General features: G+C 46.9%; 1 protein-coding gene and 1 long non-coding RNA gene across 8 annotated transcripts in view; one reads left to right on the top strand and one right to left on the bottom strand.

The window, feature by feature from the left end:
- The window catches only part of LOC119972820 (zinc finger protein 236-like), a 168,518-nt gene that overhangs the window by 100,505 nt on the left and 41,152 nt on the right, over window positions 1-26,861 (top strand). For 5 of the 7 annotated variants that reach the window (XR_005462157.1, XM_038810265.1, XM_038810263.1 and 2 more), the window contains 5 exons: window positions 1,363-1,514; window positions 8,323-8,508; window positions 13,147-13,417; window positions 16,568-16,671; window positions 24,267-24,626. Coding sequence is in view for 6 of the 7 variants with exons in the window: in XM_038810265.1 (XP_038666193.1) it covers window positions 1,363-1,514; window positions 8,323-8,508; window positions 13,147-13,417; window positions 16,568-16,671; window positions 24,267-24,626 (1,073 nt within the window). In the remaining variant the exon portion in view is untranslated. The remainder of the gene's footprint in view (window positions 1-1,362; window positions 1,515-8,322; window positions 8,509-13,146; window positions 13,418-16,567; window positions 16,672-24,266; window positions 24,627-26,861) is intronic. The other 2 variants (XM_038810264.1, XM_038810266.1) reach the window with 2 other exon arrangements.
- The window catches only part of LOC119972821, a 43,561-nt gene that overhangs the window by 505 nt on the left and 16,195 nt on the right, over window positions 1-26,861 (bottom strand). The window lies entirely within an intron of this gene.

Below are 26,861 nucleotides of genomic sequence, written 5' to 3'. Positions count from 1 at the left end.
CAAATTACTACATTGTCAGAAGAGATGTAAAAAAAAAATCCTATTGCATTACTCTGGAAAGAGCACGGTTGTTCTCCAGATAAACCAGCAATCGAAGATGCTAGAACCACTCAGCTTATGTCCAGGCAACAGCCAGATAATGTTTTCTGCAAAATGGTGCCCGGCTGACATTTGGCTGATCTAGTTCTAGCTTCTTTTGGACCAGCAGCGCGGCCAGTCCAATTTCCGTCAGTTCAGCAGGGTTGGTCACTCCGGCTGTGCCACTGGAGATGTAGCTGACCACTTGGTTTAGTGACCCCATTCTGGGATTTGGAATGGGGAGCAGTAGCAGGACAAAGCAATAGATAGAAGTGTCATCCTTTTGCACTTTCACCCACCCCTCGAATGTTTCCAAGAAATTTTGATCTGCCAGTGTTTAAATCAATGCAGCATCGAGTGTAAAATGTAAATGAAGGGCAACGACATTAATGTTTAAGTAGATAAGTGTTGACGTTTTTTACAAGCCTGATTACAGCTACACCAGGTACACATTAATCCTTCAGCGTCGGTCACATCTGTTGTGTGTTTTTTAAATTCATGTTTGACTCTATTTTTTTAGGACTTGCTGCCCCTCCTGGCCTCCACCTGAAGTGGTAGGATTCACAAACCTGGAATGTATAATACAGTGTGACACCCATGCTGATTGTTTTCTCCACCATTCTCAAAAAAAGGATTCTCCTCGTCTTTGCTTAGTACTGTGACTGAAGCTTCACTTGACTGTTTCCATAGGTCCAGTCCTTCCCATAGTTCCTTTTGTATTCTTTGCTCGCTCACTTAATGTGATGCTTACTGGATCTCTTGTCTATGACAAAGGCCTGTTCTTAAATCAACTACTATCATTTTTGTGAGTGGCACAGTGTTAATCATCATAGAATCTCGACAGTGCAGAAGGAGGCCATTCGGCCCATCGGGTCTGCACCAACCCTTAGAAAGAGTACACTACCTAGGCCCACGCCCCGACTCTATCCCTGTAACCCAGCAACCCCACCTAACACATTGGACACCTAAGGGGCAATTTAGCATGGCCAATCTACCTAACCTGCACATCTTTGGACTGTAGGAGGAAACTGGAGCATCAGGAGGAAACCCACGTAGACATGGGGAGAAAGTGCAAACTCCACACAAACAGTCACACAAGGCCGGAATTGAACCCTGGTCCCTGGCGCTGTGAGGCAGCAGTGCTAACCACTGGGCCACCGCGCCGCTCCTTGTCCACATCATGTCCACGTTTCACCATGCGCCTTTTGTAGATTGATGCTCCATGAAGCAAAAAGATATACTTGTCCTTAAAGAATGCCGATGATTCTCCTTTGAATTTCCCAGGTGTGAGTTCTGCACCAAAGGTTTCAAGAAATCAAGCCATCTGAAGCAACATGTACGTTCTCACACAGGGGAAAAGCCCTTCAAATGCCTACAGTGCAGTCGATGTTTTGTATCCTCAGGAGTTTTGAAAGCACACCAACGAACGCACACAGGTACTGGTTTGAGCAAATTGGCAAAGAATGAAAGAACTTATGTTTTTGGCACCCTTCATGACCTCAGGACATCCCAAAGCACTTTACAGTTAATGAAGTTCTTCAGAGTTGCAGCAAAGTCCCACAAACAACAATGGTCCTGTACTTTTTTCGAATGAATTATTAAACATAAGGAGTAATGTCTCTGCTATCTCTTGTTTTAAATAAGTGGGTGCAATCCCATCCAGGCAAAAGGATTTGATCCTCTTTGAGTTTATTTAGTTAGTCCAATTCATATTTTAAGTGCACTTATTCCTCATTTCTTCATTCATTGTTATATCTATGTTCCATCTCCCTTCCAATTTTTCCAGGGTGAAATAATTATTTGATATTTCTGCCATCTTTCTATTGTTGCCTTTGGTATTATCCTGTAAAGCCCTTAATGGCCCTATTCCCGTCAAAGCCATCCTTTTTTTAATTGTAGTTCCTATATTTTCCTATTTTGTCTAATGTTTCTTGACGATTTAATTTCTTTGTTCCTCTTTGCCTCCTTGATTGTCTTTCAACTGCCATTAAGTTAGCCTGACTAAATACCCACCTCCCCCCTTTTCCTCACTCTTATTTTCTAAATATGTTAGAACTGTTTCTAGGCCGTGTAATATTTACTTAGTCCTAATTTTTCAGTATGAACCTGAAAGCCACATTCTCCTCCCCCATGCAGGCATCTCCCCTCAAACAAAGTGGGGAATAACATTAGCCCAGCAGTCTTTGGTCTTTAATAGTTTTGGTCATGTGTTTGCTGGTGTGCATTGTTTGTTTCAGGCATGTCACCAAGCAATTGGTGGACAGGGTGTGGGCACAACTCGCCAGTTGTGGTTGAGTTGGCCTGATTAGCTCTCTTGCTTCGGACCCTGTTAACATCGGATAGTAGAGTTGGACCAGGTTTACAGGCAGTTTGCCGATTTGTGTGGGTGGGAAATCTGTTGGGGCATTTGACCTTGATGGGCCTCCAGCAGTCACTTAAACGGTCAGGGTCTCAAAGTGGAGGTGAGCAGAGGTTTGTAGCGCCCACAGCAGCAAGGGGATGGAAGTTGAAGTTCATTCGGCAGCAGGTAGCATAGTGGGTAGCACTGCTGCTTCACAGCTCCAAGGACCGGGTTCGATTCCCGGCTTGGGTGACTGTTTGTGCGGAGTCTGCACGTTCTCCCTATGTCTGCGTGGGTTTCCTCCCACCGTCCCGAAAGACGTGCTGTTAGGTAATTTGATCATTCTGAATTCTCCCTCCGTGTACCCAAACAGGTGACGGAATGTGGCTATTAGGGGCTTTTCACAGTCACTTCATTGCAGTGTTAATGTGAATGAAATGAAAATCGCTTATTGTCACAAGTAGGCTTCAGCTGAAGTTACTGTGAAAAGCCCCTAGTCGCCACATTCCGGCGCCTGTTTGGGGAGGCTGGTACGGGAATTGAACCGTGCTGCTGGCCTGCTTGGTCTGCTTTTAAAGCCAGCGATTTAGCCCTGTGCTAAACAGCCCCTGTAGTGTAAGCCTACTTGTGACAATAAAGATTATTATATTATATTATATTATAATACTTCAAAAAAGACCAAGGCAACTTCAGTGCAAATGAACGCCAGACCTACTTCCAACTTTACTGCAGGGGGACTTCCGGTGGCGTGGGCGAGCAGGGCGGCCGCAGCGAGAAGAGCTCCCGCCGGTGGCCACGATTTGTGGCGATTTCGGGGAAATCACCGAGTCTTCACGCACCCCCTGACTATCGTCGGCCTTTGGGGGCGTCACGAGCAGCCAGCGGGGCCGGTTTAAAAGCCAGCGAAGAACCCTGCGCGGGTGTTGGGCGGTGGGGGCTGAGGGGCTGAACCCACCGCGGCGTAGGGGGCGGAGCTACGAGGAGGCCGAGGCGGCAGGCCCGAGGCCAGGGCACAATGTAGGTGGGGTGCTCCACATCGGATGGCTCCCACCGAGGAGGAAGAAAGAAGGCTGAAGCCCGGGGAGCTCTGGGTGAATGTAGAGGAGAGAGAAAGAAGATTTAAGGAAGTCTGGTAAAAGTTTTTTCTTCTCCCCGTTATTAAAAAAATAAATAGATAATTCAGATTAATGAAGGACAGGAGGGTGGAGGGGGAGAGAGGAGAAAAAGAAAATTAAAAAACTAAGCCGCTAAAGGATGCGAAGAGCAGCGTCGAAGAAAGGAGGAAACGCTGGTTTGCCGCTGAAGGAGAAGACGAGCAAAAGTGTTGACGGGATGGTGGAAGCCGAACTGCAAGGTGGGGCCGCACTACTTATGGTGGAGAAAATGACTGAGGTGATGGTGGTGGAGCTGGAAAAACAGTTTGTGAGGCATATGGAGACCTTGAGGAAGGAGACGGTGGTCGCATTGAAGTCATTGGTGGTGGAGGCGGAGGCAATCGCCCCAGTGATGGTCGCTGTGGCAAAGGCATCGGCCGAGGTGAGAGAGCAGGGCGAGAAGATGAAGGAAGTGGAGGAGACCGTGTCACGACACAGCGACCAGGTCACCTTGATGGGGGTCAAGCTGCGGAGGGTGGTGGAGGTTAATAGAAAACTCCGAGCAAAGCTTGAAGACCTGGAAAACCGCTCAAGGCGGCACAATTTGAGAATTGTGGGCTTGCCCGAAGGGACAGAGGGCCCAAGGCCAACACAATACTTCGCTCAGAAGTTGGCGGAGCTGATGGGGGAGGGTGATAACCCCTCACTGTACGAGCTAGACCGAGCTCATCGGTCATTAAGGCCGAAGCCCAAAGTGAACGAGCCGCCAAGGGCAGAAATTATCTGCTTCCATAAGTTTTGCATGAAGGAGAAGGTATTAAGCTGGGCGAAGCAGAAGCGGGAGGTGCTGTGGGATGGTTCTGCGGTTCGGATCTACTAGGACTTCACGGTGGAGTTGGCAAAAAGACGAGCGCCGTTTTGGCGAGTGAAGGCGGCATTGTACAAGAAGGGGGTGCGATTTGGTATGGTGTACCCGTCGAAGTTGAGGGTAACATATAATGTCAAAGACTTGTATTTTGAGACAGCGGATGCGCCTGAGGCGCTCGTGAGGGCAGAAGGCTTGGGACAGACGTGAAGAGCGGAACTGGAAGAGAGAATGTGGACTGTTTGAGCAGCTGGAAAATGTATAAATGTTCCAACTTTCTTTTTACTGATTTGTATTGTAATTTACTTCTCTTTGCATTGTTACCGAGTTCAAGTTAATGGTGGGTTGATTGGCGTTCTGTGGTGCGACGGTTAAGTGTTATGTTAGTGGATTGTTGGGTTTGTTTTGTTGTTTCGTTCTCTGGACTGGGTGGAAGGGGCGATATGTCTTGGCGGAGGGAGCCACCCGCGCCAGCTAACTAAAGTCAGCTAGTGAACGGAGGTGAGGCGAGGGGAGGGCTGCGGACGTTGGAGCCTGGATAGCAGGCTTCAATGGGCCTACGAGGCGAGCGAGAGGGGGGCAGGGCCCGGTGGTATGATGATTGTGGATCAGAAAGGTGGGGGGGGGGGGGGGGGGGGGGGGGGGGGGGGGGGGGAAGAGAGACCCCCAGTAAGGATAGTCACATGGAACGTGAGAGGGCCAGGAGGTCCGGTCAAGGGTGCTTGCACATCTTAAAAGTTTGAAAGCCGATGTGGCAATGCTGCAGGAGACTCACTTGAGGGTGAAGGACCAGGTGAGACTTAAAAAAGGCTGGGTTAGCCAAGTGTTCCACTCTGGATTTGATGGAAGGGCTCGAGGGGTAGCGGTGTTGGTCAGCAATAGGGTACGCTTCCAGATGGAGAAGGTGGTGGCAGATCAGGGGGGTGGATATGTGATTGTGGCCGGGGAGCTGGAGGGGAGATTAGTGGCGCTGTTAAGTGTATACGGTCCCAATTGGGACAATGTGGGATTCGCGAGGAAGGTGTTTGGGGCCATTCCCGACTTGGACACACACGAGCTGATTGTGGGGGGAGACTGGAAGTTGGTGCAGGAGCCAAGGTTGGACAGATCATGGCCGTGCTCGCTGGTCCCATCAGGGGGGGGGCGAAGGCGCTAGCTGGCACCCAAGGGAACGGGAGTACTCATTTTTCTCAGCAGTCCATAGGGTATACTCGCGGACCGACTTTTTTGTGGTGGGAAAGGCTTTGCTGGCTGGAGTCAAGGGGTCGGAATACTCTGCAATTGCTGTGTCAGATCACGCTCCACATTGGGTGGATATGGTGCTGGAGAAGGGGGTAGCGCCGAGACCGGGGTGGAAACTGGATGTAGGGCTTTTGGGGAACCAAGTGTTCTGTGAGAAAATTGAAAAGGTAATTAAGGAATATGTAGGTTTCAACTGTACGGGTGAGGTGTCGAAGGCAGTCGTCTGGGAGGCTCTAAAGGCGGTGGTGAGGGGTGAGGTAATTTTGTTTAAGGCCAGGGTGGACAAAGAGGAGAGATTGGAGCGGCAGAGTGTAATAGATGAGATGTTGGAGGGAGATAGGAGTTATGCAGAAGATGGGGACCCAGCAAAGCTGGAAAAGAGGAAGGAACTACAGGCGAGATTCGACCGACTGTCCACCAGGAAGGCGGTGCGCCAACTAAGAGGAGCAGGGGGTGCAGTTTATGAACATGGAGATAAGGCATGTTAGCAGGTCAGCTCCGGGTGCAAGCAGCGGTAAGGGAAATTCTTCAGGTAAGGGATAGGGCAGGGAAATTGGTGGTGGCTCCGGAGCTGATTAACACGGTTTTTGAGGAGTTTTATGAGAGGTTGTACAGGTCAGAGCCACCCGGGGGAGACCATGAGATGCAGGAATTTCTAGATGGGTTGGCGTACCCGAGGCTAGGGGAGGAGGACAGGGCTACATTGGAAGGAGCAATAGTGGAGCAGGAGATAAAGGATGCGATTGGGAGGATGCAGTCGGGGAAGGTGGCAGGGCCGGATGGGTTTCCGGTGGAATATTATAAAAAATTCAAGGATAAGTTGGCACCCCTGATGGTGGGGATGTTGGAAGAGGCGATAGGGAAGGGAGTGCTGCCACAAACCTTGGGGCAGGCATCGATTTCACTGTTGCTTAAAAAAAAGATAAGGATCCGACGGAGTGTGGGTCGTATAGGCCAATATCACTTCTGAATGTGGAGGCAAAAAAATTAGCGAAGGTACTGGCGGGTAGGCTGGAGGAGTGCCTCCCGAAGGTGATAGTTGAGGATCAGACGCGGTTCGTGAAAGGGAGGCAGCTGTTTTCGAACATTAGGAGGGTTTTGAACGTCGTTATGGCACTGACGGAAGGGAAGGAAACAGAGGTGGTTGTGGCATTGGACGCCGAGAAGGCGTTTGATCGGGTAGAATGGGGGTACCTGATGGCAGTGCTGGAGCGGTTTGGGATTGGACCAAGATTTGTGAACTTGGTAAAGCTATTATATAAGGAGCCGAAGGCGAGTGTCCGCACAAACCATATCAGTTCTATGTCCCGCCCCTGCTGTTTGCACTTGCGATTGAGCCGTTGGCCATCGCATTAAGAAGTTTGGGAGCATGGGAAGGAATAGTGGGGTGGGGGGGGTGGGGTAATAGAACATAGGGTGTCCTTGTATGCCGACGACTTGCTGCTGTATGTGTCGGAACCGAGTGTGTCGATAGGAGAAATACTGAGGGTATTTGGGTCTTTCTCGGGGTACAAGCTGAACCTGGACAAGAGTGAGTATTTTGTGGTGTCTCGGCCGGGGGTAGGGGCAGGGGTGGGCGGGCTGCCATTCCGTAGGGCAGGGACTCACTTTAGGTATCTGGGGGTGCCTAACGGGGTTTGACATATTTGTTGCTGATTATTGTTGTTGGTGGGTGTAAATTCGGGAGAAAAAGTGAAAAAGGAGAAGAAAAATATTTTTAAAAACTTTACTGCAGGGGATGTCATGATGAACACTGCTAGAAATTGCTCCCTCACTACTTTGCTGCCCATGGTTAGTGGATGTGTTGAGGTGGTAGAGACAGAAATGGCATTGGAACCTTGCACTATATCATCTGACCCCAATTTCTGTATTTGCTTGTTCCTGTTGGAAGCTCTGGACAACTAAGTTTAAAAATTTTTTTTTTTTTTATAAATTTAGAGTACCCAATTATTTTTTCCAATTAAGGGGCAATTTAGCGTGGCCAATCCGCCTACCCTGCACATCTTTGGGTTGTGGGGGTGAAACCCACGCTGACACGAGGAGAATGTGCAAACTCCACACGGACAGTGACCCAGGGCCGGGATTCGAACCCGGGTCCTCAGCACCGTGAGGCAGCAATGCTAACCACTGGACAACTAAGTTGAGGTTCACCTGAAAACTAGGGTGAGTGGGTGAGCAGCAGGAAATCAGTGGGTTAGCCCTCTGCACAATTTTGGTAGCACTGTCATCCTGGCTTTAGGTGGAAATTGAGTAATAGCGAGGCATCAGTCGCCCCAGTTTGCCTCTATAATTTGAAACAGACATGCAAAGAAATACATTCATTTATATAAAAATAACTGGGACCAAACAAATTGAAATATCGGCCAATCAAGCACATATTTGAACAGAATTGCCTGCCTCCCTCATTTGGAAACCAAACTGGGACAAAATAACTAACAGCTGTATTGAAATCAGCTGGACTGCAGCGAAAGCAGGGGAGTGGGACTAATTGGATAGCTCTTTCAGAGCGCAAGCAACGGTGCGAAAGGCTGAATGGCCTCCTCCTGTGCTGTATGACTTTAATCTGTTTTTTAGCCCCATGCAGTATGACGGCATTAGTGATGTCAGCACCAGCTTCACTTGGAGCAATCTTTCTGATTCAACTAAAATAGCATACTTCAACATTTATAGATATCTGGAAATATGCTTCCATGTGTTTAAAGGTATCAAAGCTTACCGATGCAATGTTTGTGATGCCACTTTTACCACTAATGGGAGCCTGACGAGGCACATGGTAATCCATACCAGTATGAGACCATTTAAGTGCCCGTTCTGCGATGACACTTTCCGAACATCACTTCACTGCAAGAGGCACATGAAGATTCATCAAGTAACGGTAGGAGTTGGAGGTATGGAGTGCTTTGTCTCAGAACACTTGGTCACACTCAGTATATTTATTTAATGAAATCCGTGATCCTTATATCCACACTCTTCAGTTAAGGAAATAAGATTCTGAGGGGTTTGAGAGCTGAGAGGATATTTTCCCTGGATGCAGAGCCTTGAACCTCGGGGCCATGGTTTCAGGATAAGGCGTCATTCCTTCAAAACTGAGATGAGGTGGTCCCCCCTGAGGGACGCGGATGTTCAGTTGTTGAGCATATTGAAATATAGAAGGTAGGAGCAGGTGGGCAGCACGGTGGTGCAGTGGTTAGCACTGCTGCTCACGGCGCTGAGGACCCGGGTTCGATCCAGGCTCTGGGTCACTGTCCATGTGGAGTTTGCACATTCTCCTCGTGTCTGCGTGGGTTTCACCCCACGACCCAAAGATGACTCTGGGATGGTCCCGGCGGATTGGAAATTAGCAAACATGACACCACTGTTTAAAAAAGGGGGAAGGGCAGCACGGTGGCCTAGTGGTTAGCACAACCGCCTCACGGCGCTGAGGTCCCAGGTTCGATCCCGGCTCTGGGTCACTGTCCGTGTGGAGTTTGCACATTCTCCCCGTGTCTGCGTGGGTTTCGCCCCCACAACCCAAAAATGTGCAGAGTAGGTGGATTGGCCACGCTAAATTGCCCCTTAATTGGAAAAAATAATTGGGTAATCTAAATTTAAAAAAAAAAAAAAGGGGGTAGCCTGAAAGCGGGTAATTATATGCCAGTTAGCTTAACTTCGGTAATAGGGAAGATGCTGGAATCTATCATCAAGGAAGAAATAGCGAGGCATCTGAATTGAAATTGTCCCATTGGGCAGGCGCAGCATGGGTTCAGAAAAGGGCAGGTCGTGCCTAAACTAATTTAGTGGAATTTTTTGAGGACATTATCAGTGCGGTAGATAACGGGGAGCCAATGGATGTGGTAAATCTGGATTTTCAGGAAGCTTTTGACAAGGTGCCACACAAAAGGTTGCTGCATAAGATAAAGATGCATGGCATTAAGGGTAAAGTAGTAGCATGGATAGAGGATTGGTTAATTAATAGAAAGCAAAGAGTGGGGATTAATGGGTGTTTCTCTGGTTGGCAATCAGTAGCTAGTGATGTCCCTCCGGGATCAGTGTTGGGCCCACAATTGTTCACGATTTACAAAGATGATTTGGAGTTGGGAACCAAGTGCAATGTGTCCAAGTTTGCAGACAACACTAAGGTGAATGGTAAAGCAAAAAGTGCAGAGGATACCGGAAGTCTGCAGAAGGATTTGGATAGGTTAAATGAATGGGCTAGGGTCTGGCAGATGGAATACAATGTTGACCAAATGCGAGGTTATCCATTTTGGTAGGAATAACAGCAAAAGGGATTATTATTTAAATGATAAAATATTAAAACATGCTGCTGTACAGAGTGACCTGGGTGTGCTAGTGCATGAGTCGCAAAAAGTTAGTTTACAGGTGCAACAGGTGATTAAGAAGGCAAATGGAGTTTTGTCCTTCATTGCTAGAGGGCTAGCGTTTAAGACTAGGGAGGTTATGCTGCAATTGTATACGGTGTTAGTGAGGCCACACCTGGAGTCTTGTGTTCAGTTTTGGTCTCCTTACCTGAGAAAGGGCATACTGGCGCTGGAGGGTGCAGAGGAGATTCACTAGGTTAATCCCAGAGCTGAAGGGGATGGATTATGAGGAGAGGTTGAGTAGACTGGGACTGTAATCGTTAGAATTTAGAAGGCTAAGGGGGGATCTTATAGAAACATATAAAATTATGAAGGGAATAGATAGGATAGATGCCTGCAGGTTGTTTCCACTGGCGGGTGAAAGCAGAACTAGAGGGCATAGCCTCAAAATAAGGGAAGTAGATGTAGGACTGAGTTCAGGAGGAACTTCTTCACCCAAAGTGTTGTGAATCTATGGAATTCCTTGCCCAGTGAAGCAGTTGAGGCTCCTTCATTAAATGTTTTTAAGATAAGGATAGTTTTTTGAAGAATAAATGGATTAAGGGTTATGGTGTTCGGGCCGGAAAGTGGAGCTGAGTCCACAAAAGATCTTATTGAATGGCGGAGCAGGCTCGGGGGGCCAGTGGCCTACTCCTGCTCCTAGTTCTTATGTTATGAGCAGGGTAGGTGAATTGGCCATGCTAATTGTCCCTTAATTGGAAACAAATAATAATTGGGTACTCGAAATTTATTAGAAAATAGAAAAGAAAAAAAAGATAGGAACAGGAGGAGGCCATTCGCCCCTTCGAGCCTGCTCCACCATTAGTCACGATCATGGCTGATCATCCAACTCGTTAGCCTAATCCTGCTTTCTACCCATAACCCGTGATCCCCTTCACCTCAAGTGCCATACCTAGCCGCCTCTTGAATGTATTCAACATCTTAGCCTCAACTGCTTCCTGTGATAATGAATTTCACAGGCTCACCACTCTTTGGGTGAAGAAATGCCTCCTCATCTTGGTCCTAAATGGTCTCCCCCGAATCCTCAGACCTAGTTCTGGACACACCGACCATTGGGAACGTCCTCCGTGCATCCACCCCATCTAGTCCTGTTAGAATTTTATAAGTCTCTGAGAACCCCACTCATTCGGCTGAACTCCAGCGAAGACAATCCTAACCTAGTCAATCTCTTCTCGTAGGTCAGTCCCACCATCCCTGGAATCCACCTGATAAACCAGGATGTAATGGATAGATTTTTCGACCCTGGAGGAATACCGGAATGTGGGAATCAAGCAGGAAAGTTGCGTTGAAGTTGAAAATCAGCCATGATCTTACTGAATGGTGGAGCAGGCTTGAGGGGATGTCCGCCTGACAGTTACTATTTTTTATGTTCTTTGTTTTTCTTGAAAATGTAGCATCCGTCTTTAGCAAAATTACCATTCCTTTCTTTCATGGGATGTGGACTTTGCTGACAAAGCCAAGATTTGTTGCCCATCCCCAATTGTCCTTCATAAGGTGAATTTTAAAAAAGTTTTTCCAATTAAGGGGCAATTTAGCGTGACAAATCCACCTACCTTGCACATCTTTGGGTTGTGGGAGTGAGACCCATGCAGACACGAGGAGAATATGCAAACTCCACACGGAAAGTGACCCAGGGCCAGGATCAAACCCAGGTCCTCAGCAATGCCACCGTGCTGCCCCCTTTCAGAAGGTGTTGCCATGTTCTTGAACCACTGCAGTCCATTGGGTGTAAGTACACCCACAGTGCTGTTAGGAAGAGAATTCCAGGGTTTTGATCTAGCAACAGTGAAGGAATGGCGATATAGTTCCAAGTCAGGATGGTGTGTGGCTCAGTGGCTGGTGGCGATGTTCCCATGCATCTGCTGCCCTTGTCCTTCTTGGTGGCAGAGTTTGTGGGTTTGGAAGGTGCTTTCGAAGGAGCCTTGGTAAGTTGCTGTTTTGCAACCTGTACATGGTACACATGCTGCCCCTGTGTGTCAGTCGTGAGGGAGTGACTTGCTTGGTGAATGGGGTGTCACAAAACGTATCTGCTACAAAACTTCCAGTTTAGCGGTGATCACTTGCTTGTGGGCGCCCTGGAGTTTGCAATGCTCCAACTTACTTATCCACTTTGAGTGTTTTTTATGATGGTTAGAGATCGAGAAATACAGCACACAACAGGCCCTTCGGCCCACGATGTTGCGCCGAACTTTGGTCCTAGGTTAATCATAGAATTTTGGACAATTTTTCATGGCCAATCCACCCAACCTGCACATCTTTGGACTGTGGGAGGAAACCGGAGTACCCGGAGGAAACCCACGCAGTCACGGGGAGGATGTGCAGACTCCACACAGACAGTGACCCAATTCGAAATCGAACTTGGGACCCTGGAGCTGTGAAGCAATTGTGCTATCCACAATGCTATCGTGCTGCCCTTAAGAAGTTAACCTACACTCCATTATTCTACCCTAATCCATGTACCTATCCAATAGCCGCTTGAAAGTCCCTAACATTACCGACTCAACTACTTCCACAGGCAGTGCATTCCATGCCCCCACTACTCTCTGGGTAAAGAACCTACCTCTGACATCCCCTCTATATCTTCCACCAATTATCTTAAATTTATGTCCCCTTGTAATGGTGTGTTCCACCCGGGGAAAAAGTCTCTGACTGTCTACTCTATCTATTCCCCTAATCATCTTATAAACCTCTATCAAGTCACCCCTCATCCTTCTCCGTTCTAATGAGAAAAGGCCTAGCACCCTCAACCTTTCCTCGTATGACCTACTCGCCATTCCAGGCAACATCCTGGTAAATCTCCTTTGCAAGATTGGTTGACAAAGAAAATTGGTCTCCTTTGGTTCACAAAGAATGGAAAATAAGTGAGAAGTAGAAGAATGGATGCTAGCCCCTCGTGTTAGGTCCTGTTTTTAATTTGAATTGAAATTGACTTAAAGGACTTCTGTGATTAGGATTGTCACAAAAGTAATAAAGGTAATTTTGCGAAGGTTTATGACTGGAACAAGTATTTCAGGATTGCTGACCTTGAACTGTAAACCAGCCAAATCCTGGTGACCTTTCCCTGAAACTTTTGGTAGTTTACACTTTAAATGATTTTTTTTGTTTTGAGAGTGGGATCTATTTTAAGTATGTATAAGAATCCTTTTCTTTCTTCATCTTGCCATCTAGAAGAAGAAGAAGAAAATCTGGAACGGCCTGTTTTGCGAAGGTCACGGATTGGGATCATCACATTTACAGAAGAGGAGACAGCGGAACTCGCCAAAACTGAAACGCGGTTAGATGCCACAGTCTCGGAAAAAGTATTAGTCCAATCAGCTGCAGAGAAGGATCGGGTCAGTGAAATCAAGGATAAGAACACAGAGGTGGAGGAGGAGCCGAAACATGCAAACCAATGCTCATTTTGCACAAAGAGTTTCAAAAAGCCCAGTGACCTAGTTAGGTAAGAATTGATGTTTTATTTTCAGTTTAGTTTTATGTTCTGCTGTCCATTTTCTCTGCAGATTATTCTCTCCTCTTCTCTCCTTTTGGCATTGCACTTGCGACAAAGGTATGTCCAAGTACCCAGTTGACTCAACAGCAATCTTGTCTTTGTTTTCAGCCTCTGTCCCTACATCCAGTTATCGGAGACAACTACTTGTTCACCCACTCATGGTAATGGAGCATGGCATTAGAGGGGCAGATGGTTTTGAATCCAGACCGAACTAATGGAATGTGGTTGTGTAGTCCTGCATAAAATAAGTTTGGGGCATCTTAGTCTAGTCCCTGGTGTTTGTGAGTTCACTGCATATGGTTGATGCTTATTTGGAATAAGTTTGTTTATGGGATCAGGTCAACATGTATTGCCCATCACCAGTTGCCCTTAAGAAGGTGGCAATGAGCTGTTTTCTTGAATCTGTGTAGACCCGTGTGGTTGTCAGTTGCACGGAGGTTTTTGGAGACGAATAGAAGGACTTGCAATGCACCTAACAGATTTGTACTGAACATGTGTGACCTTTGCTTAAAACCAAGGGCAAAAAATGGAAAGCACAAAGTGTTATTGAGTTTCATTAGGTAAAAACCCGTACCAGCCTCCCCGGACAGGCGCCGGAATGTGGCGACTAGGGGCTTTTCACAGTAACTTCATTGAAGCCTACTCGTGACAATAAGCGATTTTCATTTTTCATTTCATTTCATTTCAAACAAAACCCAAACTAATTTTTAAAATTTGGAATATGCCTCAGGATGGGCTTCATGTTTGCATATAAAGGTTTTAATCAATGGTAGATGGTGGATTGAGAAAATGTTTGTCTCTTAACTTCCTCTCTGTACTTCCTTTTTAAGAATTAAAATAGGTGTTTTCTTCTAAAAAAAAACTAATGCCAGAACGGATGCTAACATCACTGTTTGGGCGGCACGATGGCGCGGGTTAGCACTGCTGCCTCACAGCGTCAGGGACCCGGGTTCAACTCCGGCCTCGGGTGACTGTCTGTGTGGAGTTTACACTTTCTCCCCGTGTCTGCGTAGGTTTCCACTGGGTGCTCCGGTTTCCTCCCACAGTCCAAAGATGTGCAGGTTAGGTGGATTGGCCATGTTAAATTGTCCCTTAGTGTCCTAAAGATTAGGTGCAGTTAATGGGATAGGGTCAGGGCGTGGGCCTAGGGGGGATGCTCCATAGTTTCAGTATCCCATGGGAAATATCATAAAGTCAAATCTTGGTGTAGAAATGTTAAGTGGCATGTTAATTTTACATACGTTAGCCTGCGTAATTGTGGCATAAAGTGTAAAGCAAAATATGTATTAATATTATAAAATGCCCATGCCTCTTTAATTTATATTTGCCCAAGATAATTTAATATCTGAGCATCAATTCTCCATATTGCCATCATAGTGGACGAGTTGATCTGTAATTATTCCTGTATTCAATTATCTCTGTTTTTTGAACCAATTAAAATGATTGTAATGTTGGATATTTCTGGTTTAAAAAGAAATTGAAGAATTAGCTAAATTAGAGGAAAAAGAGCAAAATTCTTCAAATTGCCCAATGACGTTCTGATATCCCCTCATCCTTTAATCTTTCAAAGTAAGATGACCTAATTTGTGCTTGCTTTTAATCAGGACTCTGCTTTCGGCTAACAGGGAACAATTAGAGAAAATCAGCACTTGTTTGAATTGGGGTCTGTTGTTCTCAAAGTAGGCTAGAATAATGATGTTTGATGGGTTTGAGGCCAGTTTTGCTGCAATTCCCACCCGTAGACTGTGGGATGAATCCAGGACAGTCCCAGAAAAAGAACTGACTGCGCTTGCAACTGCGTATGCCTAGAGGTGCACAAACTGCTTCCAGTTTGACGCAAATTGCCAGTGTATTAAATAAATACCCTCGTGTCCTGATCTGATTTCTCTTTTTATCTTGTAATTTTGCAGTCCCTCTGCAAATGGGTATGAAGACGCACCTACTATTTAATCCTAGAATCCCCACAGTGCATAAGGAAGCCTTATTTAGTCTGCACCAACCCTTTGAAAGAGCACCCTGTCTAGGCCCACTTGCCTGCCCTATTCCTCGAACCCCGTCTAACCTATGGACACTGTGGGCCAATTTAGCATGACCAATCCACCTAACATGCACATGTTTGGACTGTGGGAGGAAACCAGAGCACCCGGAGGAAACCCACGCAGACACGGGGAGAACGTGCAGACTCCGCACAGACACCCAAGGTCTGAATTGAACCTGGGTCCCTGGCACTGTGAGGCCACAGTGACTACTGTTCCACTGTGCCGCCCTAAATATTCTGACTTGCGCATATATGGTTTTTGAAATGCAACGTTAAATCTTAATGTTTATAGCTTGCTGTACCTTCCTTCGAAAATATTTTTCTCCTTATGCATTATTTTCTAATTTAACTTCCCTCCGGTAATTTCTGATTTCTTTTTGATCCTTATCCATAGTTTTCCAGCATCTTTTTCATCTCTATCCATTGCTTTTGATGGAGTGTTGCATCACCCATTTCATTGTGTTCCTGAAGCCCATGATATGCGGCATGAGCAGAATTGCTGCTGATGATATTGTAATTTGACTGCTGAGATGATGAATCTCTCTCACTTCTCCTGGAACCATGTTAACAACAGTCCCGAATAACTTGCCCAGCCTCCTCCTCTGTCATCACAACTTCACAGCAGTCCTGGTGTGTCTGTCATTTTCCCCAGTTACCTCCGCAGCCTCCTCTTGGTCTATCATTGGCTTCTTCACTGGTGTGAAGTTTTGCAACACAAACATTCTATTGTGAGATTGTGAACTCGTGTTGGAGAATCTCATCAATCACTTTTTCACTGCCATTGCAGGTAACCCTGGAGATTGCCAGGGAGGCAGTAGCTGATTTCTTTTTATGTAATTCTCACTGATATTTCCCAATAACTCATTCCTTTTATTGTACACACATGAAGTGAGGGAAATTAAACAAATATGTTTTAAAGCATTCTAAAATTGCCCCGATTCATTCAAAACTCTTAAATCTTCTGATTTCCATTGTGTTATTCTGTATTTTCTAAAATGAGAAATGTCCACCATGAATTGTTTAAATAGAGCTGGTAAAACATGTCTTTTCATCCTGCATAGACATATACGAATCCATACTGGAGAGAAGCCATTTAAGTGTGATGAATGTGGGAAGAGCTTTACAGTCAAGTCTACACTGGACTGTCATTTGAAAACCCACACAGGTTAGTGATGGTTTTTCCATTATGTTATTGCACAGAGGGAGGATGTTGAAAGCTATGTTGGATGGTGAAAGCCATAAAACAAGGAGGCAATTTGTCAGAAAGCTTACATTTGCAAGCATAAAAGTAATTGTTCATTTTTTTTCAGTTCTCATTGTCATTTTTTAAGGTTCGCTTCAAATTAGCTACTTTTTTTGTGTCCTTTTATAGTAAAGAACATAATCCAGTGTAGCATGCATTGATGTGCAGTTAAGCTCCTTGTACTATGTACGGACCACGAGGCTGAAACTAAATCTCCAAAGAGCATCCTCTACTTCAGCAATGTGGCATATTCCATTTTTCTGTGTTTACCATCCTGGGTTTACTCTCTCTGAAATAGAGGGTTGTTAACTGCCAGATTAGGGAGAATGCTGTGGATCTGTGCCAGTACAAACTGGGTTGCTATTGACTGCACACAGGTCCATTGAATATACTTTACTGTCCTCATTCCTCACCCATGGGGGTGCACACAGACTGCTGAGGCTCTCAAGGGTCAAAGTGCTTCATTCAGGTGGAGTTGGAAGTGAGGCTCATTGGAAAGGTGCTCACATTGGAGGTTGTTCACATCGGGGGTTGTGCATGGGTGCTTGACCCAGATCCTGAGAGGTCTGAAGGTCAGGGCATTGTCAGGACTCCTCGTGGCTCACTTTGATCTCTTAATTTCAGTTTTTGATTCTGGAGAATCGTGGAGCCAGTCGAGCTGGCAATTCTTTTTTATCGCAGTTGACCAGCAGCAGTGACATCATGCGGCCAGGACCAGCACCCTGCAGAGGAAGGGGAGGCAGTGCCTGCTGATCTTCTGGGAACACGGCCACAGATGGCAGAGCCTCGGTGGAGACACTACTGGCACAGAACTTTCTACTTCCTGATGACAGAGGTCCAGTGCCGGAGAGGACTATCTGTCCCGGGGGACGGTGGGCCACCCGTGTCGGTTGATGCAAGAGTTGCACCGCATGGACTGGGGGGCCATCCATTGTCCATGGCCCTGAAAATGACTGCAGCTCTGATCTTTTATGGCAGCGTCTCATTTCAGGGCTGCACTGGTGACATGTACAGCATATCCCAGTCAGCAGCTTACAAGTGCGTAAAGAAGGTCACAGGTTGTGCTATTTCTGAGGGCCCACATATACATCAACTTGGAGAGCCAAGATGCCAGGACCATGGGCATAGTAGGTATACCCCAAGTGCAGGGTGTCATCGACTGCACCCACATGGCTCTGCATTCCTTATGGTGGCTTGGGGTGCCATTTTTGAACCACAAGAGCTACAATGCCTTCAATGTCCAGCTCGTCTGTGACCATGCAATGTGCATCATGCAGATTTGTGCCTGTTTCTGGGGATCGTCCATGATAGTTACATCTTGGGCTGTTCACATATCCCAGCTGTTTTTGAGGGAGAGCAGCGGCTGGAGGGGACAAGGCTACCCACTCAGGAGGTGGCTGATGATACCAGTGTGGAGGCCACCAACACCCACTGAGACACGCTATGAGGCTCATTTGTCAATGCATGTGCTGGTTGAGCAGGTCATTGGACTGCTCAAGACATGGTTCTGGTTCCTGAACAGGTCCCGGGGAGTTCTCCAATAAAGCCCCCATAGGGTGTCCCACATCATAATGGCCGGCTGCACGCTGCACAATCTGACACTGCAGCAGGGAGAACAGCTGGACCAGGAGAAGATGGGGACCCGCCACATTTCTTTGAATGAGGAGGATGTCAAGGAAGGTGGCAACGGGCAACCTGCAGCGTTGGAGGAGGAAGGACCTCGGGCGATGGCCAGAGCCCACATGGGGCACAGGGCGATGGACACTCTCATTGACTCTCGGTTTGCTGAGGACCGGAAGTAGGGGGTGAATCCTCTCCCAACATGGGGTCTCACATCTGCTCACTACTGTGGGGCCTGTGGGAGGCCCTCGACATGGTGGTTCCATTCATTGGCAGGGTGCTGAAGCGACTGACTGGACACTGCAGGAGAATCATGATGACTTGCAATGAGAACAGAGCGATGCTCATCGTACCTCCGTGAAATGTCTGACTCCTATCTGACTGAGAGCTGAATGTGACCTGTCACTGAACGGGGTGTTCTAGGGGCCCATAGAGGCTGAATGACAGATCTCGGCTGCTACTGCCTCCTCCCAGATCAGGGGTTCTGGATATTTCGCAACCTCTTAACGAGGTGAGCAGACTTGCACATTTTCAACTGATGATATCCTCATAATTAGACAAGGCTGGCACACAGAGAGGCATCAATGTTGGTGTGTTGGGGAAGGGGGGACAGCACCAGGAGTGATGTGGCGTTCCTGCACCGTCAGCGTGGGAGATGGGAGAGACATAGCGCTACCATTCTCACTGCACAAGGATGAAGCGCCGATTTTTCATGCGGGTTTGCAGAGCATGGCGTCACAACATGACCTTGTGGAGACTCTTTATGAGTGATCAAAGTGATTTTTGATGGGACCTAGCTATTACCTTGGGGATTTTTCTCTAATAGTTTCTAGGTTCACCTATGCGCACTAGGTGCCGATTATTTCTAAGTCTTTCTCACCCTCCTGCTACTTCTAAATGTATCCCCAAGATCCACAGCTGAGGCTGAAGCGTCCTGATGACTTCCACGCCGTTGTTTGCGATTACCTTGGCGGGTGTCTCTGGGAGTGTCCTGGCCCAGCTTTTGAGTAGCACGGGTATTGCAGTGCTGCCCTCCTCGGTTTGTGAGATTGGACGTGTGTCGCTCACCGAGAGGTGGGGTGTCAAATGGGCTGCACACCCCAGGGTTTTTTGGCTGGAGGGCCCTGGGCTGCGCTCCAGCGGATCCTCTTCCCTTTGCCGGCCCTGGGCTCCTCCATGGGATAGAGAGACAGCTAGGTGTGATCCGCCGTCTTGCGCTGACACTCTTGGATTCCCACTCGTCCTTGCACTATGCAGTTGAAGCCCTGCAGTTTGTAGCTCATGCCCTCAGCCATAGAGGTCATCAGCTGAACCACGGAGTGGATATCTCCCTCCATATAGGGCACCTTCTGTACCAAGATCTCCACTGCGGATGCCAACTTTGTAGTGTTTACTTTGTTGCATCGGATTGACGGCACCATCTCCTGGGACAGAAGACGATGCGGCTCCTCCAGTTGGCCTTGCAGTCCGAGGGGGGATGCTATCATCTTTTCCTGATGCTTGCGACTCTGTCTTTGCAGTTCCAGCAGCTCTGGGATGACAGCACCCAGGGCACCCCATCAGCCAGGGGCCCAGCAAAGTCATGGGCTCCGGCATCCCTCACGAGTGCTGGATCCCTGGGACGTCCCGGCCTCCACCAGCTGTGGATTATCAGGAGTGATGTACTCACCAGTGAGTGACAGAGGAGCCTGCCTACTGCTTAATCCCACCGAGGTGCGAGTACCTGCGCAGGCAGAGGATGCGGATGACAAATGTGACACCTCTTCAGTACCAGTCTCCGAGATGTCTGCCTCGGAGCTGCTCGGGTCCGTGCCCTCCAGGGACTGCGAGAATGGTCCTGGCCGGTCTGCTGACAGTCATCCCCGGCCTGAACATGGGACAAATGCTGAGGAGGCGTTTAAAAGTAGCACATCACTGAAAAATGTTAAACCTACAAACCGTGTTTGCTTATTGCACAGATGGCACTACATAAGGAGGCTTGTTTGAAAGTAATTAGACTGGACAGTTTAACTGCAAAATTGTGTGCACTAATAATTTCTTGCAAGTAGTCAGGTAAGTTTTCATCTTCAATTCTTCTGGTGCCAAGCTTCATAAACTGGGAATGCTAATTACACAGCCCATGTTACCACCCATTAAATTTGTAAGTGGATGAAAATTGGAAGCAAATGTGTGAACAGCTTCTTGCTACCCACTTCCCAGTGCCTGAAGCTCAGGTTTGAAGACTTCAAATTTCCCACATGGCGAAATATAGCAGGTACTTCAATGCTTGAAATTGAAAGCAAGAGGAATTGTGAAATTGCCACTTCAGATTAACTTTGTGTCAATAAGTGGGTCGTGATCTTATTTGACCATTGCCATTTTGTAAAAATGAAGTGAAGGGTTCAACCTTGTTTTAGAAAATTCAGCGAATTGGCTGAAGTGCAATCAGCAGCCAGCCTGAGCTGTCGCACGTTGATTTAATATCCTTGATAGTCTGTCATGATTACAGCACCAGCCACAATTTATAATGGACAGCCAATTCTTTGAGGAAAAAGATAAAAGCAAGGCTCCTTACTTTAAAAAAAAATGAAGACTAACTGCATCTCTGTTCCAGCAAGTAAAAGGCCACCAGTGATGCCTTTCTATTTGATGAAGGTTGGGACCGTGCTAGTGGTTGTGACAGTGCCAGTGTGATTGTTGAATTACGCTGTTCAATTTCACTTTGAAGAACAGATTAATGGGTCGAATTTCAGGGTGATTGCTAGACATTTAGTTCAATAATTAGACCAGAAGTAAGCCCATCAAATTTAAAACTGCATGCCGCGCGTGACACTTGTTCAGGTGTGTGCTATAATCCCTTGATGATATTTAGTGTTATTTATAGTACTAGAATTAATTGCATAATCTTCATTAAAACTGATGTGGGATGTACAATATATTGGCTCAAATGTGGATGAGTATATTGATGAAGAGATAGTAGTTCCTACTCTGGGGAAAGTTCAGAACCAAATAGGGGTAACCTTAAAATTGGAGCCATGCTATTCAGGGAGTTGATTCCAAGAAGCACTTTACACGATGTGGGCATCTGGAATTCTTTTTTTTCTCTCTCGCCCACTCTCTCTCTCTTCCCTCCTCTCTCTCTTCTCTCTCCTCCTCTTCTCTTCTCTCTCCTCTCTCTCTCTTCTCTCCTCTCTCTCTCTCTCTTCTCTCCTCTCTCTCTCTTTCTTCTCTCCTCTCTCTCTCTTCTCTCCTCTCTCTCTCTTCTCTCCTCTTCTCTTCTCTCCTCTCTCCTCTTCTCTCCTCTCTCCATCTTCTCTCCTCTCTCTCTCTTCTCTCTCTCTCTCTTCTCTCTCCTCTCCTCTTCTCTTCTCTCTCCTCTTCTCTCCTCTTTCCATCTTCTCTTCTCTCCTCTCTCTCTTCTCTCCTCTCTCTCTCTTCTCTCCTCTCTCCTCTCTCCTCTCTCTCTTCACTCCTCTCCTCTCCTCCCTCTTCCCTTCTCTCCCCTCCCTCTCCTCTCCCTCTCCTCTCCCTCTCCTCTCCCTCTCCCTCTCCTCTCCCCCTCCTCTCCCTCTCCTCTCCCTCTTCTCACTCTCCTATCGCTCCTCTCTCTCCTCTCCTCTCTCTCCTCTCTCTCTCTTCTCTCTCTCTTCTCTCCTCTCTCTCTCTCTTCCCTTCTCTCCTCTCTCTCTCCTCTCTCTCTCCTCTCTTCTCTCTCTCTCTCCTCTCTCTCTCCTCTCTTCCTTCTCTCTCCTCTCTCTTTTCTCTCCTTTCTTCTCTCTTCTCTCTTTCTTCCCTCTTTTCTCTCTCTCTTTCTTCTCTCTTTCCTCTCTCTGCTCCGCCCTTAATGGTTTCGGCCAGTTTTTATGCTCCACACAAGCCTCTGTACAACCCACTTCATGTAACTGCATCACGCTAGCCGCCTATTCCATTTTGCCTCGTGGTTGGTTTACTTCCCCATAATTTATTTTTGATTTTGTTTGTCGCCTTTGGCTGACGCAGCTTGTTCACAGCGCAGCATCCCTCAACTCATTCGCACTTAAACAAAACCACAGCTTGCAGTGATTGCTCAAAATTTAACGTATCTCAATCCTTCTGCAGTTGGCTCTAAAACCAAGTTGAAGCCGGGGTGTCAACTGTGATTGATAGATTTTTGTCAGATAAGAGTGCCAAGGCAGGATAGGTGGAGTTAAGATGTAGGTAGGCCATGATCAAATTGAATGAAGGAGCATGCTCAGGGGCTCTCCTGTTCTTTTGAAGAAAAGAGCTGCAAATTTGGTTCCTGCACTACTACAACAACACAGTTCAACTGCCCAATCCCATCCTGTTCTTAAAAAAAAGAATGTTTTCTCTTCCGCCATGCCACGCCGCTACAGGATCCAGAGGCCTCCAGCAACTATTTCCTTCCCTCCACTATGCAACTCCCAAATACAGGCCTGGAACCCTGCGGAGAGCTCGCTAAGCCAAGATCAATCTGCTGGGATCAGGGGCACAGACATTGGGGCTTGTATATTTTTAACCTAATTAGATCTGTTTACAGGTGTAAGCATCTTGCATATACAGAGTTCTAGTGTCTTGGTTTATGCCCAACAATAAAATCCAAGTAGTCAGGTTGACTCTCAGTTTGCAGCTCTGCTAACATGCGAATTAGGGGCAGGAAATGAAAAATGAAAATTGTCACGAGTAGGCTTCAATGAAGTTACTGTGAAAAGCCCCTAGTCGCCACATTCCGGCGCCTGTCCGGGGAGGCTGGTATGGGAATCGAACCGTGCTGCTGGCCTGCTTGGTCTGCTTTAAAAGCCAGTGATTTAGCCCAGTGAGCTAAACCAGCCCCGCAGGCCATTCAGCCCGTCGGGCCTGCTCCAATTGGATCATGGCTGATTGGATTGTGGCCTCAACACAACTTTCCGATACCCTTTCACCCCATTGTTAGTCAAGTGTCGCCAATGATACTACATGTGTGTAGTTATACAGAATCACTAGTGCAGAAGGAGGTCATTCAGCCCATTAAGTCTGCACCGACCCTTCGAATGAGCACTCTGCCCATTTACAAATGTCTACCCCTACCTATTCCCATATTCCCACAACATCCTGCACATCCCTGGACGCTAAGAGACAATTTAGAATGGCCAATCCTCCTAAGCTGCACGTCTTTGGACTGTGGAAAGAAACCGGAGCACCCGGAGGAAACCCACGCAGACACTGGGAGAAGGTACAAACTTCACACAGTCACTTGATGCCGGAATTGAACCTGGGTCCCTTGCGCTTTGAGACAGCAGTGCTTGCCACCGCGCCACCCCCAAAAAATTTAAAATGTGATTCTGTTTATATAGTTTGGCACTTGCACCTGAAATATATCAAGGAAGGGTGTTGTGTCTGGTGCAGGGGGTTAATTTACTGGTTAAGTCCATGGAGTATCTACAGGGCTGAATCTGAGCAAATGTCAGCTTCAAACCTGCTGGAGCGCACAGTTCCCTGTGTTTCCCTTAGGATTGAGCTTTAGACAATGTCATACCTTTGTATCGATGAGGTAAGAATGCAGTAATTAATTTTGGCCACTGCAGGAAAGTATTGAAAGCAGCTCTGGAAATAGCTGGTGATGTGCTTCAGTGATAAGTATTCATTTGATGAATGGGACGGAAGGAGCAGAATCACTTACGTTGGCCACGGAATTCAGCACATTTTTTAAAAACCCCTCGAGGTGAACTTATTTATAAATAATTTATGAAGTTAACAGGAAAAGTTAATAACAAATTAGAAAATTCTGTGCCTCTTACATTCTAAGATCGATCATAATTCTTTGGCAATGGTCTTTAAATTGTTTTGGGCATCTATCACTATCTGTTTTGGGTGTGCGTATGTTTCTGCTGTTTTTTTTCTTTAATTATTCAAAATATGTATTTTTGCATTTTCAAATTCAGGTCAGAAACACTTCAAATGCCACGTATGCAGCTCTCCCTTCTCGACCAAAGGTAGCCTAAAAGTTCACATGCGATTGCACACTGGAGCAAAGCCTTTTAAGTGCCCGCATTGTGATGTGCGTTTCCGGACTTCAGGACACAGGAAAAGTCACATACAGTCCCACTTTAAGCCCACATCACTGCCAAAGAAAATCCGGAAGCCTGTAACGCGTCAATCAACAGAGAGCCTGCAGCCCGTAAACTTGCTGACTACTGCGAATGTTTACATCACCAACAACGGAGTTCTCACCAGCCAATTTGATCAGAACCTTCTCCAACAGGGACTAGTTGGACAAGCTATTCTTCCTGTCTCTGTGTCAGGTAATGTTTTTAATCATTTCAGTATTTTGGCATTTCTTACTTTTTGGTTGTGTCAGCTGCAATTATCATCAAGTCCATCTAACCAGACAACGCAGAAGGAGACCGTTTGCTCCATCAAGCCTGCTCCAGCTTTTTGAAAAGCCTATCTACTTGGGTCACTGTCTGTGCAGAGTCTGCACGTTCTCTCCATGTCTGTGTGGGTTTCCTCCAGGTGCTCTGGCACAATAGCACAGTGGTTCACACTGTTGCTTCACAGCACCTGGGTCCCGGGTTCGATTCCCACTTGGGTCACTGTCTGTGTGGAATCTGCACATTCTCCCCGTGTCTGCGCGGGTTTCCTCCAGGTGGTCCGGTTTCCTCCCACAGTCCAAGGATGTCCTGTTAGGTGAATTGGACATTCTGAATTCTCCGTCAGTGTACCCGAACAGGTGGCGGAATGTGGCAACTAGGGAATTTTCACAATGACTTCATTGCAGTGTTAATGTGAGCCTACTTGTGACATTAAAAAAGATTATTATTATTATTATTAATTAGTCCCGCAAACACTGCAATCTTTTCCCCGGTATTATTTATCCATTTTCTTTTAAAAATAAAATTAAGCTTGAACCTACATCCATTACTCTTTCAGACAGTGCATTCTAGATAACTTGCAATTTTTAAAAAGAAAAATTTCTTATAATTTCCCCTCTGTTTCACGGTTTTTGGCTCAATTCACAAAATTATCCACAAGCCTTTTCCACAAGCATTCGTACAAAGACTAACAGGAAAAACCCTTTTATCTATCCAGCCTGTGCCGCTCAACTCCAATGCCTTGCACATCACATAAATACACTACCCACCCCACTTAAGGGGGGAGTTGTTGGGTTACGGGTATAGGGTGGATGTGTGGGTTTGAGTAGGGTGATCATGGCTCGGCACAACATCGAGGGCCGAAGGGCCTGTTCTGTGCTGTACTGTTCTATGCTCTATACTCGCAACCATGGGCTGGATTCTCAGAAAATGGGGCTGTGTCCCCACGCCAGTGTAAAAATGCTGGCGCTTCACTCTCGTCTTTCCTTAAGAAAGTCCTGAGTGATTCTCGTACCTGCAGGGGGCTGGCAGGGTCGCGGAGTGCTTCTTGCAGCTCTGGCTGTGCATATGGGGCCCCGCACTTCCGGTCGGGAGTCCGCGCATGTGCACGGCGGCGGCCTGCAGCAGACACGCTGTGCGACATGACGGACTTGCACCGCAGACTGTCATAAAAAATGTCGTCCCCCCCCCCGGGAGATCGCGCACGCCTGCGGCCCCATGCCGCCCGATCGCTCCCCTGGCCGTCCCTGAGGGCCCCCCCCCCAACCAGGGCGGCTGCAGATTGAGTCTGAAGCCGCCACCCGAGGTTCCCGATGGCTGATACGTGGTTAGAACGACGCCGTCGGGAACTCGGCCAGTTTTGCGCGGAGAATCGCGGGGGTGGGGAGGTGGCCTCTGTCAATGGCCCCCTACCCACGCTGCGTAGATCCCGCATGCGATTCCCAGAACTGGAGAATCGCTTCAGCGGCGCCGGTCTCAATTTCTGGGTAAAGGGCCATTCTCCACCGAATGCGATTTCAGCACGGAGGCTCTGAGAATCCAGCCCCATAATGAATATCCTCATTGGGGGTGAATTGAGCATTTGATGAAGTAGACCCATGTTTGCATTTGCAGTGGCAAACAGGAGGTTACTGCTGACCTCAGTATTCATAAACTTCCCCCTTTATTACAGGGGCAGTGATGTAATTTGAATTTTAATGCTACATACAAAGGAATCTTGTCCAGTTGTTTATGTCAGCATTTTATTAAACTTCAAATTTTCATAGACCCACTTATTACAATGTCCAGCATAACAAAATCAACACAAGTTGTCCAGCTATTGTTAACCAAATCTTTTTAATAAGCTTAATAAGAAGATTTGACACAAAAGCAGCCACCTTCTTTCCGTTTGTTTTGTTTTGCTCAAAAAATCCCTAATTCATTATGTGCACTTTATGAATAATGTATCTGCTTAGCTTTGCTTCTTTGATTATGATTTTGACCCTAAATAAATCAACTTAAAGACCCGGCCATAATTTAACACCAACAGGAGTTATGAATGTTGCTCTTATTAATACAAGTTAACTTTTAGCTCACTTCAAAAATACCAAGCATGAAGAGGCCTCTGTTTTATCCATCACTAGCAATAATTTTATTTCACTATTGATACATGCTCCTTTTTGTTAA

The sequence above is a fragment of the Scyliorhinus canicula genome, chromosome 10 (genome assembly GCF_902713615.1).
Source record: "Scyliorhinus canicula chromosome 10, sScyCan1.1, whole genome shotgun sequence".
Lineage (NCBI taxonomy): Eukaryota > Metazoa > Chordata > Chondrichthyes > Carcharhiniformes > Scyliorhinidae > Scyliorhinus > Scyliorhinus canicula.
Note: the sequence above shows the minus strand (reverse complement) of the source record. Positions and strands in the feature narration are given on the sequence as shown.